The sequence below is a fragment of the Microtus ochrogaster genome, chromosome 5 (assembly GCF_000317375.1).
Source record: "Microtus ochrogaster isolate Prairie Vole_2 chromosome 5, MicOch1.0, whole genome shotgun sequence".
In the NCBI taxonomy this organism is placed as follows: Eukaryota; Metazoa; Chordata; class Mammalia; order Rodentia; family Cricetidae; genus Microtus; species Microtus ochrogaster.
In genome coordinates this window covers 96,051,896-96,066,575 of record NC_022012.1, presented here as the reverse complement: position 1 = coordinate 96,066,575, position 14,680 = coordinate 96,051,896, and the positions used below count along the sequence as shown (strand labels likewise).

General features: G+C 42.6%; 2 protein-coding genes across 4 annotated transcripts in view; both read left to right on the top strand.

Moving 5' to 3' along the window:
* The first annotated feature begins 1,842 nt into the window (after positions 1-1,842).
* Xcr1 (X-C motif chemokine receptor 1) lies at positions 1,843-2,880 on the top strand. The gene has a single exon (XM_005348171.1). It carries the CDS (start codon positions 1,843-1,845, stop codon positions 2,878-2,880), a length of 1,038 nt encoding a protein of 345 aa, XP_005348228.1.
* A 4,350-nt stretch (positions 2,881-7,230) lies between these two features.
* Positions 7,231-14,680, top strand: part of Fyco1 (FYVE and coiled-coil domain containing 1) — a 64,815-nt gene continuing 57,365 nt past the window's right edge. For 2 of the 3 annotated variants that reach the window (XM_013346598.1, XM_005348170.2), the window contains exon 1: positions 7,273-7,393. The gene's annotated coding sequence lies outside the window, so the exon portion shown is untranslated. Of the gene's footprint in view, positions 7,394-14,680 lie in introns of all 3 variants that reach the window. The other variant, XM_013346599.1, reaches the window with a different exon arrangement.

Here is a 14,680-nt window from a genome sequence, read left to right as displayed (position 1 = left end):
TTTTGTCTGATTTTTGTATCATGTTTATACTTGCCTCATAAATTTTCGATATTCGTGGAAGGTTCGTGTTATTTCTTCCTCAAATATTTGAAAAAAAATCCTAACACTAGTTCTGCCTCCCCTGCAGGGGGCAGCACTTCAGATGTCAATTTGGTTCTTTCAGATACCGTTAGTACATTTATGGTTAAAAAATACCATTTGAGCAAAAATATAGACAAAATATGGGACTTTATATCTTTTTTTCTTTTGTGATTTATACTCCTCACTTTCCAGTATTTTTTTTTTTAGTTGTCCCAACTCTACCTATCTGGTTCTTCAAGACAGGAGGGAAAATATAAACAATATTTATACAATATTGCTTGTACAATGATCTCCAGTGGCAACCATTTTCCAGCAAATGATTTAATATCACTTTTTCTTTATGGGTGAATAAAACTCCACTGTGTTATATACCCTAGTTACTGTTCCATTGCTGTGTAAAGAAACCATGATGGAGACAACTTTTGTAAAAGAAAGCATTTGATTTGGACTTGCTTAATAATTTTAGAGAGCAAGGCCATGATCATCAGTGTGAGAAGCAGAAAGGCGTGGTATTGTAGTAATAGCTAAGAGTTTTATACTCTGGTTCGCAGGTAGCAGACAGAGAGAGACTGGGCCTGCATTGTGCTTTTGAAAACTCAAGTGCTACTCCCGTGACACATCAACTCCAATAAGGCCACGCCTCCTAATTCTTCCCAAACTCTTCCACTAACTGGTGTCTAAGCACTCGAATATACGAGCCTGTAGGGCCATTTTCTTTCAAACCACAATACTATACAAGCCATATATTTCTTTACTAGTTCATCAATTAATAGATAACAATTAGCTGATTCTAAATAGTGTTACAAGAAACATAGATGCGCAGGTATCTCTGTGTTGTATGGACTTACAGTTCTTTGAGCATAAACTCATCTCACTGTTTCTAGCAACCAGTTGCCACAGAAAGCTGAATATGTTTGGCTCAGTGCAGTTTTCTGAGCCACTTCCCTCCTTGCCTGCTCCAGACACTTGCTTTCCTCAATAAGACCTGTAAACTAAACTCTCAACTGAAGAAGCTTTCTTCCCTGAGAGTTAATCCTCTGTGTTAGCAAGGATTTGACTTTCCAGAATTTTTGCCTTGCAGAATGTAACCTCAGTATTGTTTTGCTTTATTTGCCTGTACTCTTGCCTTTTCAGGCTGTCCCAAGAAAGAAAAAAATTTCAATGCAAGCCTTTTATCAAGATCTATGCACCTTATGAACAGAAAAATGAGAGAGAATGGAAAAGGTGGAAGGAAACAGAGAGGGGAGTGACAAAGAGAGGGAAGACAGACAGACACAACACTCTCTCATCGTTTATTGAATAATGACATTGAGTAAATGCTCTCTCGTCCTCTACTGAGCAATGGAATGAATGAATATGGGAACAGGAGCCCTTTTGTATATAAGAAACTAAGGCTTGGAAAGGTTTTAAACATTGGCACAAAGGCACAATAGTGGGACCCGCTTTGGTTTCAAGTCTTTCAGTCCAGTTCAACTTCTCTTTTCACCTCCCTCTACTGTGAGCCTGAGCTATCTTAGGACTTCACAGTTGCCATTCTACCAAGAGAAGGGGGCTATGGCAGAATATAAATCAGCATTGTATGCCCTTGGTCAAGAAAATTTTTCTATGGGAAAGAGAAACATTCCATAATGACGATGTAAAGGCCCAATTCTCAATCTTGTTATAAATAGCTCACCAATAGAATCTGGCCCATGGACCTTACTTTTTATGTAACATGGGTCCTAATGATCTCTATTCCAATCATATGGATGTAAACTCCACATGTCTATCATTTCAGATGCTGTCAGCATCCCTGCCTCCTGGATCCAAATGGAGTCCTCTACAATCTCTGAGTATGAGTATGATTTTCAGAGTGAACTATGTGAGAGGAAGATCTACTTTGCAAGATCATTCACCACTGTCTTGTACTCTCTGGTATTATTCCTCAGCCTGATGGGTAACAGCCTGGTTTTCTGGGTCTTGGTGAAGTATGAGAATCTAGAGTCACTCACCAATATCTTCATCCTCAACCTGTGTCTCTCAGATCTTATTTTCTCCTGCCTGCTGCCTGTGTGGATCTCAGCACAATTTCATAAATGGTTGCTAGGTGACTTTCTCTGCAAGCTCCTCAACCTGATCTTCTCCATCAGCCTCTACAGCAGCATCTTCTTTCTCACCATTATGACCATCCACCGCTACCTGTCTGTAGTGAGCCCCATATCAACTCTGGGCATCCATTCCCTCCGCTGCCGTGTGCTGGTGATCACGTCTGTGTGGGCAGTCAGTATCCTGTCCTCCATCCCTGAAGCTATCTTCCACAAGGTGATTGATTCACAATGTTCTTATTCTGAACTTCATGGGTTGTTGGCCTCAGTCTACCAGCACAACATCTTCTTTCTCCTCTCCATGGGGATCATCCTGTTCTGTTACATACAGATTCTCAGAACCTTGTTTCGTTCAAAGTCCAGACAGAGGCACCGGACAGTCAGGCTCATCTTCACCATCGTGGTGGCATACTTCCTCAGCTGGGCTCCTTACAACCTCATCCTCTTCCTAGAGACACTATATAAAACTAAAGTCATGCTGCAGACCTGTAAGAGCAGGCAGCAGCTAGACATGGCTAATCTCATCAGCCGCAATTTGGCCTTCTCCCACTGCTGCTTCAACCCAGTGCTTTATGTCTTTGTTGGGGTCAAGTTTCGCAGACACCTAAAAAGTCTTCTCCAGCAGGTCCGGCTGTGCTGGCAGAAGACATCCAGCCCCGTCCCACCCTCCTACTCCCCTGGTGCATTTACATACGAGGGCCCCTCCTTCTACTGAGAGGAGAAGATGGGAACACAGCACAGAGGTGACTAGGGAAGTTGGAGGAAGGCAACAAGAAGTGGATCAGAAAGGAACACTGCAGAAGACGCAACAGTGGAGATGCCAGGGGTGTGGAGGAAAGACATGACAGCTGTGGGAAAGTGGCTTCCAGCTGGGCAATCCAAAGCAATACTTCCTGGACTTGGTTCATCATTCATTCTCTCACTTAGACATAGATTGCTTATCAGCGATTGATCAGAAGATCCTAAATATAAGGAATTCCAGACAGCGGGAAGGCTCAAACTCTCAGTGTGTGTTAACTGCAATGAGGCTGCTGACACATAAGATTGTCCCAACTGATTTTTTTTTTTTTTTGGCGGTGTCTGGTTCTGTGCTTCTTACAACTTCTGAAGAAAATGTCTTCAGGACAAGAATAATTACATCCTCAAAGAAGTACAGTCACAAAGAAGTCTAGACCATAAAATCCCATTAAATTGAAAAAAGTTCTGTATTCTGGCAACAACTGCTAACACTTTAACAAACTAGTTTTTAAATATTTACCCCAAAGTTGAATGCAATATGTGCTACCATCTGCACTAAGTAATTATTTAGACAATGCAAAGATGAATAAGATATTGTTGCTAACTTCCAGGTGACACCAATACATCCATGAAAGTTTGGAAAAAGCAAAGATCATTTAACAAAGGCTTGCAAGTTGAAGATTCCACTGCCATTTCATCTCTTCCAGACTGAGAGAAAGCTGACTTCCTACCATCTGGATGATAGTGCCAGCATTCCCCTGTTGATCATTCTCCAAAGCTGAACCTTCCTCAAGCACTGAATCCCTTCTCCCTAAGCTGCCAGAGCCACGTCCTCTAGATTCTGCCTTTCCAGCATCTCTCCAGCTTATTCTCATGATCACATACCCATGACTTCATCTCTACAAGGACCTCTACTCCACAGCGTCTTCCTATTGGTTGCTTTTCCCCCCTCTGTTCCATCTTCCTCCTCCGGAAAACTGCTTGCCTGGGATTTACCTTAGATTTACAGGTTGTTCTTTGAAACTTTAATAAAATTGTCCTCAAGACTCCTTCTGAGTTATTTCTTAAATTCTTTTATTAATGAAACTAAGAACCCCAAGAAAGAACCCAGATTTTCCTGGTAATATAAGGTGACTCCACCACAATGCCCTTGGGACAGTTTGGACTATTATGTCTGCATCCATGGCCAGAGGTAGAACTCAGATCCTGTTCTTTCAACCAAAAATAAATAAATAAAATCATACAACAGTAGATTTTAAAGAATTAATGAAAAATAAAAATAAAGCCATAAATAGCTATCAGGAAGAAGCAACTTTCAAGGGAATAGAAAGATGGCTCAGCAGTTAAAAGTACTGGCTACTCTTCCAGGGAACCCAGGTTTAGTCCCCAGAACACACACGGTGGCTCACAACCATTTTTAATCCCCAGTTCGAGTGTTGGGTAATTTTTTTGTATGCTGCATGAAGATGTGGTTCTGTCCTTCCTGCTGCACCTTCTGATTGGTTTAATAAAGGAACTAAATGGCCAATAGCTAGGCAGGAGAGGATAGGCGGGACTTCCAGGGAGAGAAAGAAACTCTGGAAAAGAGTCTGATGAGGGGGATTCTCCAGCAGACCCAGAGGAAGTAGGGCATATGGTACTGAGGAGAGCTTAAGAAGCCACATAACAGAACCTAGATTAATATAAATGGGTTAATTTACATTTTAAGAGCTAGTTAGGAACAAGCCTAAACTAAGGCCTGAAAAGTTTCTCCACCCTGATAAGCCTCTGACTCAGCAATCCAAATCAGACCAAATCAAACTAAATTAGAAAAAGTCCAGGTTTAATGAGTAAAATGAGTCTGGATGAATTTCCAGCTCCCCCAGAGAAGAGATGGGGAAGAGAGACCAAAACCCATGTGTCTGTCTTCTGGGGGGCAGTTTAAATACCCTGTGGGAGTGGTCATGAGCATCTCTAGAGGAGGAGTCATGCTTTGTGGGCTTTCTGAGATGAGGCAGGGCCTGGGGGGAAGAAAGGTGGGGGACGGGGATTGAGGTGGAGTATAGTGGCATTTCATTTGTATTTCAATAAATAAAACTTGCCTGAGGGTCAGAAAAGTAAAACAGCCACACTGGCCAACTTTACAGACCAGGCAGCAATAACACACAACTTTAATCCCACTAGCTTGCCCTAGAAACCAGGCGAAAGTGGTACACACCTTTTATCTCAGAACTAGAGAGAAATATATGATGGGAGGAGACAACTCTCAGTCTCATTCTGATATTCCTGGAGGCGGGATTGCCATTTTGGACCAAGGTCAAGGTAAGAGCCAGCCGCTGGCAGCTTTGCTTTTCTGGTCTTCAGATTGAACCCCAATTTCTGTCTCTAAGTTTTTATTAACAGTGCTTCTGTGGTGCTTCCACTGGAACATTACAAACTCTTTGGGTATGGAGACCCCAGTTCATGTCTGGCTGCTTCCTGTTGGCATGGGATTATGTGGAGAGGGGGAGTTAGGAGTCAGTGGGCTCATACTCAGCAGGAGGTGTGGGTGGAGAAACGTCTGTTTAACTGCCATCCTGGAGACCTCAGGCATTTGTTTCTTGAGGAAGCAGAAATGGACAGTTGCTAGGAAGAAAATAGATTATTAACAAGGGCAAGCTTTCATAATTAATAAATAATTTCCATGTCATTATTTGGGAGCTGATGGTTCAAAAAAAAAGACCAGTTATACTCTAGGAGAATCCATTGCCTTCTTCTGGCCTCCTTTCCTTAGTAGATAAAGCTGAGCATTTTGTGTATCTGACAATGTCTTGGGCAGAAATGAATCAGGAACCTTCAACTCCATCCTTGTTTAGAGCTCTGTTCGTTAGCCAAGTGAATTTGCTACTCTTTTACCTCTCTGAGCCTCAGTCTCCTACACTTTGAAGTACAGAAATGAATCCTACCTATACCACAGAACTATGTTGAGTTTTAAACACAATGCTGTATAGGTTTTTGGTGAGGGTATGACATATTAGGTTCTTAATATATACAGTCATCTGTTGCACAACATTTTGGTCATTGTTGGACCATATGTGATTGTGATCCCTTAAGACTAAATTGTCTAGTGATGTCATAGTCATCTTAATTTTTGTAACTATACTCCAGACGAATTGCCTAACTATGAAATTCTCAAAATGAATCATTACCCTTATAAAACATACCACTGTTCAAGGCCTGTCTTCCTCTTCTTTGTAAACTTATTCAGTTTTTAAGTTTTAAGCAAGGATGCTTGAAATCTCTCTCATCCTTAACATGCCAAAGCTGTTCAGACTGTGGTTGGAGCAAGTTTTTCTTTGTTCACTAGCCTGATAATTCTTTGTTTCCATTGTCATCTCCTCCCACTCCCCCCCCCTTTTTTGTTGTTCTTTGTTAACAGCAAAGGGAATCATTTCTGTCAGGAGGCTCCTTTTTATTCCCATCCACAACCTGCCTACTCCATCAAGTTAGTATGTTATCTCAAATACATCTCATGTGAAACATGAAAATAACTAAGAAATCTTTGTCCACTGGGCAGTGGTGGCACACGCCTTTAATTCCAGCACCTGAGATAGCAGAGGCAGGCGATCTCAGTGAGTTTGAGACCAGCCTGATCTACAAATCAAGTTCCAGGACAGGCAGGATATTAAACAGAAAAACCCTGTCTTGAAAAACCTGTGTGAATCTATCCTGAAAACCTGAACCACTGAGGTCTGGCAGATGCCACTAGTTAGTTGAGTTCTGTGAGGCAGACAGGAATTTCTAGCTAAATGGCAAGAAGTAGGCAGAGGGAGGGCTGGCCAGCCAGAGCTAAGGAGCAGGACCTAACCTCAGGCTGACTTCTTCTGTACTCTCTGTACATGTTCATTGATACTGGTCTTGGAATGCAGGCTTCAGGGTGCGTTTCGATACCATTGAGAACGTTAAGCATGGCAAGTAGTTCAATAGCACATAATTTCAAACACTGATTTTTATGTCTCTGTTAATTAGAAGAATCAAAATCTGAGAATTTAGGTTCAGCGATATGTAGTGGGTTCAGTTTCTTAGTTCAATAAGTAAAAATTAATAGAACAAAAATGTTAATGCACTATTTTTAGTTTGGGGAATTTTTGAATCAGGTACATTATTTTATATGAATAGCTCATACACAGTTCAAAGCCAATCAGCCATATTACAAGTGCTTAACAACAGTAGCCAACAACTCTAGCTCTGGAAACCAGACAGACGACTTCAGGCCCTGTTCCGGGTATACAAAGCTTGTTCAGGCTACCCCAAAGGGACGCCATCTCGTGGAGCATGCCGGGAATCGTAGTTCCTATCGGCCCGTGACACCCGATGGAAGTTGTAGGCCATCTGTGGAGCATGCCGGGAGTCGTAGTCCGCGCGCGCTCTTGGTGTTCTGTGCGCTTCATGGCCGCTGGCACTACGCTGTCCTACTCTTTCGCTCGGCCCTAGAAAGTTTCGTTTCTGCCCGGCGGTGGACCCACGAGCGTGTAAGTGCCGCGGGCGGCCGGAGAGACTTCGGGTACACTGGGGCCGCTCTGGACCCCGGCTCGGAGGCTTCTCGGGGGCGTGGGTAGTCACCTGTTGCCGAGGCTGTCCCCTCCCACCCAGGGCGTCCGTCGCCTCGGGAGAACCCTCTGGTCAGAGGACCTGGTTTTAGTACCCGGGCTGTCTGTGGGTTCTGCTAAAAAAAAAGACCTTCAACACTGTTCCAAGACCTGAACCAGCAGAGGGGCCACCCTGTCATGCCAGTACCCCCAAACCCCTGGCACAGGAGCAAAAGCCTAGAGTTCTCGCGGGCATTGGGGCTTAGCCTTCAGGAAGCCAACTCCTCCTCTTTGCAAGACTGCTGATGTCCCTTCGCTGCAGGAAGGACAGTTTGTTCCTTTCAGTGTCCTCGCTGAACTAACTCACTGCCCTTGTGCTCAGGTACAGGATCACAAGGTAGCTCTGCGGTGAAGTTTCTGGAAACACCTGTAGGACAACTTTCGTGTATCTAGTGTGGTGGCACCAGGCTGTGAGAGCTTGTCCTGTTTGCACCCAGGCTAGGGATGAGGGTGGGGGCGGGGCGATATCCTATTTTTATAAAAGAGTAGAACATGTGGCAACACTGAAGCCACATAGCTTCCTATTAATGCACTTAACGATTCCTTGTGTCACTGTTGAGTGTTTCCGCTGCTGTCTCTCCTCAGAAAACCAGCACTTGTTGATATTGCCTATGTTGATCAGAGTCTTTCTGACCCTCGGCTTGTCTGATTTACCTTGGCAGTTTTGTTTTGTTTTGTTTTGTTTTGTTTTGTTTTGTTTTGTTTTGTTTTGTTTCTGGACAGAAAAATAGGTCAGGGGCTTTTAGAGGCAGAGGATCAGGGCTTAATCTACTTACAAGCCTCTCTCAGCAATGGGCCCCGTGGTCTGAAGCAAGGTTAATTCCTCTGCCATCTGCCTGCTGCTGCTGGATGCAGGGGAAGGATGTTGAGCCACAGGTTTGTGTCTTTAGTGTTATAACCTTCTGGATCGAATTGCTTGCCCCCTGACCCTCTGGCTCTTTGACAACCAGTTCTGGGTTGAAATGCAAAATAGCAGTTATGGGTCGGGATTGTTAGCATCCTTAAATCAGCACAGTGCTGACTTTTGGCCTCCTTTTTCTAAAAGGATCTGAAAAGACTATTGCTTCAGGAAGCAGGGTTTATCTGTTATTGTTTAGTGTTCATCTCTGTATATACCACTTCGTTTATTTAGAAAATTATTTATTTTATAAGAAAATAGGTAATGTATACAGTCCATATGTGTGTCATCCATATGTGTGTGTGTATCTATATGTTCTTAATATTTTACTTTATTTTTGTAGTTGCTTTAGAATTTGGAAATGGTCTCGGGCTCCTTTGCCCCTTATGGCAGGGGCTAGGATACCAGAATGGCTAAGAGCCAAATGTTTAGCCCAGTTCTTTAGGGTGAGATAAAAGATACCACTTGTAATAGCAAGATCATCAATAACATCTGGTGGCCTTGACCTATGTTGGTCCTTGAGACAGGAGGCCTGCTGCCGTCAGAACACAGAGTACTCAAGAAATGTCAGCCCCTAGTCCTGGCTTCCCTTGCTTTACAGGGGAGGGTTGGATGATACATCATCTCTGATTTCTGGAGATTCCAAAAGCAAGATATTGATAACTCAACAACTGGAAGTATCAACATGAGCTAGAGGAAGTGTGTTGACTATGATCTCATGGTGGAAACCACTGGTAGATTTCAAGAATTCAGAGTCACATTCACTGCAAGTATCCCCTGGCAGCAGAAAGGGTTATATCTAGGGTTTATACTTTTATAGGTACCTATCAGAGGTACCAATAAGCAGAGGACAGTTGTCTGTGTTCATGTTGACATCTGATCACCTATGTGGCTATAATGTTCCTGCTTCTCTCAAGTAGCATTTGAACCTCAATTTGAGCAGTCCTGTAGGGTAAAAGGATGTTTCTGTGGGTCTACACATGGAAAAATACTGCCTACTTTCTAGTTACTTTTTGATGAGTCACTAGAATTAACTGAAGTGTCTATATCATCCTAAGAACATGGCTCATCCAACTCCCATTCCCCAACATGGGAGCCACTTAACCTGGTGTTTATAGTGGCCACCAATGGTCCTTTTTGTTCATGAGGCTCTCGGGCATTTGAACAGCACCAAGGGACCATTTTCATTTGGTTCAGGTCATAGTGGTAAGGATGAGAATATATGCACACTGTGGTCAGAGGAAAAGGGTAAGAGAATCTGTGGTTTCATTACTGATACTGTGGCCTAGTGGTTGGTTTCAGTACCTATGGGCTGGCCTACCCAACCAGTAGCCTGAGGTACTGCACCTTTGGCCTGAGGGGGACATCACGTTCAGGGATTTCTTAGCATCCCAAAACCTTGACCCAAAAGAACTATCCAAGCAAACTTTTCATATGCATGAAGCTAGGCCAAGAGCAGAATTCCCAAAGAAATTCATTGTACGTCTGTACAGTTGGAACTAGTGATGGTCAGTTGAAATGAAACTGTAAAGAATTTGTTGAGGCTGAAGCTATAGCCCTGGATGGGTATTAGTTTTGATTTTTTGAGACAGGGTTTTTCAATGTAACAGCATTAGCTGTCCTGGAACTTGCTTTGTAGACCAGGTTGGCCTTGAACTCACAGAGATCCTCCTGCTTCAGCCTCCCAAGTGCTGGGATCAAAGGCATATGCTACCCCACCAACTAGCCCTGGATTTTTTTTTCCAGGACAACAGAAGACTTGGTCAGGAACACAGAGAAGGTGCTTTAAATCTTAGCCAAAGTTAGCCATTGTGAACATCTATTCTCTCCCTTTCTTCCTTCTCCAATCATAGCAATTCTTAATCTTCATGAGAAAGAAGATTAAGGTTACCTCCCTCACCCCATCCAACACTACATCTGAAAAACAGGATACAAAGTGGGCAGATAACTTCAAGTGAGTTAAATGTACATTGAGTCTCATCTAACCATGCCATGATCCTCATCACATTATTTGTTGAATAATAAAGTTCACATAAACAGTCTAAAAGTCTGAACAGGGTACAAATGGATAGAACTCACCTGTGCCTGATAAGGGAAAGGGTTATGTCAGTTGCACCTTGTTCAAGCTTCAGCCACTCTGGGTCTTGGTTTTATTCTTTTCCTGTCATATCCCAGAGACACACCAGAACCTAGACTCCAGATACCACCCCACCCCCATCTGCCTAGTGGATATTGTTAGATCCACACATCTGGGAATGGAAAATGACTCTGGGGAATGTGTTGCCTGTTATGCCACCACAACAAAATGCCACAAATTAGGCTTAAACAACAGGAACCTATTTTGCTACAACTCTGGGTCGTAGGTAAAGACTTGACTGGTCCTGAAGCCTCTTTTCATTTGCATCTGGTCACTTTCACTATGCTCACATGTCTGTAGTGTTTTATGTGTTCGTAGTTCCCCTTACAAAAAACACAGATCAGATCGGATCAAGACCTATCATCAAAACTTCATTTAATTGCAGATATTTTTCTACTAAAGACCCTGTCTTCAAATACAATCATGTTCATCCTAAAGCCAGGTAGTAGACACAACACTGCTCCTAACAAGAAGGTTAGGTTACTGGGGACCAGTAGTGGGTGTACTAATTATTGTTCTGGATCAAGTACTGATTTCTGAGGAAGACTTTTTAGAGAACAAACTGTGGTACACACTTCTTTCTGTCCAAAGTAAGACCAGAAAGACTAGAGGATTTGGTTGGGGAAGGTTTAGGGAGCATTAGGCAGAGCTCAGTCTTGATAAAGGGCACAGAGCATTGAGACTTGTGCTAGAGCCTTGACTCTGGGTAGTTCAGGCCAACACAGCTAAGATTAGTGGACAGTCCTGTCACCCCAGAAAATGGGACCATATGTCCCAGACTGAGATATGAACTACAGGTCTTACAGAAATCCCCTAAGCACTCAGAACATTGTGAGTCTTTATGCAGGCTAGGGTAGAGGACATACTCCTAGTCCATCCCTGAATTATGTTATTCCACTCATTCTTGGAATAGTAGTTCTGTAAACTACAATAAGGACAATATAATCTCCACAATTACATGGTGGGGTTTTTTTTTATGCACATAATTTGTGCTCAACAAGAAAACATTTTAAAATTGAAGAAGTAGAACTTTTTTCTGGTTTTTACTTTATTTTGAGATTACAATATAATTACAACATTTTTCCTTCCCCTTTCCTCCCTCCAAACCCTCTACTGTACCCCTCTTTGCTGTCTTTCAAATTCATAACCTCTTCTTTCATTGATTGTTGTTAAGTGACATATGTTCCTAAATATAACCCGCTCAGTCTGAATGACATTACTCATATGAATGTTTTCAGGACTGACCACTTGGTATTGAATAACCAATTGGTATGCTCTTCCCTGGGAAAGACTGTTTCCCCCATTCTCAGCATTCTCTAATTGCCTGTAGTATGTACAATTGAGGCCTCATAGGCTTTCCCATGTCCACTTTGACATGTTCTTTGTTGTTGTGCTTTTTCAGCTCACATTTAAGCAGACATGTTGGTGAAACTTGATGTAACTTCTACATTGCTAGGAGACACAGTCCCAAATCCCCTGCCTCTTACAATGTACCCTGAGCCTTATGTTCAAGAGTTGTTTTGTAGATGTAGCCATTAGAACTGGGCTCCAGAACTTTGCATTTAAATTAGTTGTAGTTTTCTCTAGTGGTCTCCATCTGTTGTAAAAATTTCCTTGATGAGGGATCAAGACTATGCTTATCCATTGTATAAGAAAAAATGTCTAGATTGTTTCTACTATTTGAAATATTATTTATTTTTTGGCATATTTTAATTCCCCAAGGTTTTTTTTTGCTTTATGTACTGAAGATCTATATTGTCTCATTTATTTGGTAAGTAACTTACTGAGAATTCTTCATATACCCGAACTATAGTAGGAACTGGGGAACTATTAACAATGGAGTTATAGGACAGGAGGAAGAATAATGATTAACAGGTAAAGTACCTTAATATAAATAGTACAAAGAGCCATAGAAGAAGAATGAGACTCTGCAACAAAGCCTTAGAATAGGGAGCACTGGACAGTTTCTTTTCATTGAAGTATTTATCAGGCCTCAAATGATTTTTCTCATTTATAAGACATGGAAACGTGTCTGTTTTTTTTTCCATTGTTCTAAATTCCTAAAAGCCAAGATTCCCCACCACCACCATTGTTCACAGTTGTGACACTCCTACTCCTGAATGAGACCTTCTTCCTTAATAATTGTGCCCCCAAAATACTACCTGTTAGCACCAGAAGTTACCTGAGCCTCCTCAAGGCCAGGCTTAGTGGCTGCTGTCGTTTGGATGTGGGGTGTACCCCATAGCCAGGTGTTTGGACCCACATCCCTTACTTGACAGAGCTGTTTGGGAAGGTTGTGAATCCTTTGGGAGGTGGAATCTCACTGGAGGAAGTAGATCACCTGAGGCAAAACTCGAGGTGCTCATTTCCTGTTCACTCTGCTTTCCAAATGCTGACCAGCCAGCCTTCAGGTCATCCTGCCATGCCTTCCTTGCTATGATAGAATATATCTGCCTGAATTGTAATCCAGAATCAATCCCCCTTAAGTTGATTTTGTCCAGTGTCTTCTATTAGCAATGAGGAAAGTAACTACGAGGGACAGTGTCTTAAATTGCAGTCATCTACAGTGACCCTTCGACATTCTGGTCGAGCAAAGACCCTGGAGGTGTGCCTTTGCCGTCTGCCATCCCCTCACCTTGGTGACATGTATCTTTGTTAGGGGCCAATCCATTGTTCTTTTCTGAAGTAGTTCTGGGAACGTGTCTCATCCTTACTTCCTAGTTGTTTTCTCTGGGCTTTCCAGCAGTGGAACTATGGCTCTGGCCCCAAGGACAGACATGTAGCCTTTTCCTTGGAGCCACTGTCTGTTTTCTTTAAAGAACACCTGGAGGGACTAGAAGATGGCTCAGCAGTTAAGAATACTGGCTGCTCTTTCAAAGTACCCAGTTTCAGTCCCCAGCATCCACATGGCAGCTCACAGCTGTCTGTAACTCCAATTCTAGGGGATCTGACACCCTCCTAAAGATATACATACAGGCAAAACACCAATGTAATAAAAATAGATAAGACACCTGGATTCTCTCAAGTCCAAGACAACTGTCCTGGGCTCAGATCTTTCTGACCCTGTTCTGAATCCATGGGCCAAATTGTGGCTGGTTTGTTTGTGCTTTAGGGAAATGACTAAGGAACTCCTTATAATTGTTGAGAGGGATGGGGCCAAGAGAAGATTCAAGAAACAATGGCAATGTCATAAATCCTCATTCCCTCTTTAAAAAAAAATGATTGCTAGAGGGAGGGTTCAGAAAAGGTGTTTCAGGCATGTAGCTAGGAAAGGCTTTAGTTATAGGTCTAAGGAGTTGGGTCACCCAATGAAGCTTTGCTCACATGTGCTGTAATGCCTGCCCCTGTGCTGGACCCAGGAAACCCCACAGAGTACCATAGTCTCTTAGTGGAGTTCTGATGATGGGACCTCCTGGTCTTGAAAGGTACAGGTACCAATCAAAGGCGCCTATCTCTGTGGTTTGTGACCAGATACACACTGCTGGGTGTGCTGAACCAGGTCAAGGCTGTTTATTTTTCCATAAAGACCATCTGCCTTTTGACATCATTTATTTCTTTTGATCAAAGTGGAATTTACAATTGTTTCATTTTGTTTGGGACTGGGGAGGAATCCAGCTATACCCTGTTCTGTCTGGGTCATTTCTTAGTTGTTGTCTTAGGAAAGCATGGCAAGGTTGACTCCCCACATCCTAGAACCTCCCCTTATGATTCCTCTTGGTGTGGCTCCTCAGATACTGTATTAGTCACACCTTAGCTGGTTGGCAGGCAACTCTGTGACTACTAGTCATTTGAACCATAGTATAAGAAAGCTTTAGGCTGAGGGAGTATCTTTATTTCTTAGTTTGGAATTAATATATTGTATGTGATGTGTATAGCATGTAGGGCATCTGGGCAGGTGTAGCGTTCATTTGGAAATCAGAGATCATCCTTATCTCTAAAGAATACCTTGGTCATGTCCAGAAACTCAGTACTTGGTCCTAGGAAAAAATAATGATTTTCATATGTATTTAGTCTCTTCTTTGCCAGAAAGTTGAATAGCTTAAAGCATTTGAAGGTCACCACAATATGAACTTCACTAAAGGGTCATAGCATTAGGAAGGTTGTCATACAGAGACAGAGACCTACATTGGAGCAC

What these genes read in the sequence shown, in the direction of transcription:
- Xcr1 (XM_005348171.1), top strand. Translation starts at nt 1,843, where the DNA reads ATGTCTATCATTTCAGATGCTGTCAGCATCCCTGCCTCCTGGATCCAA.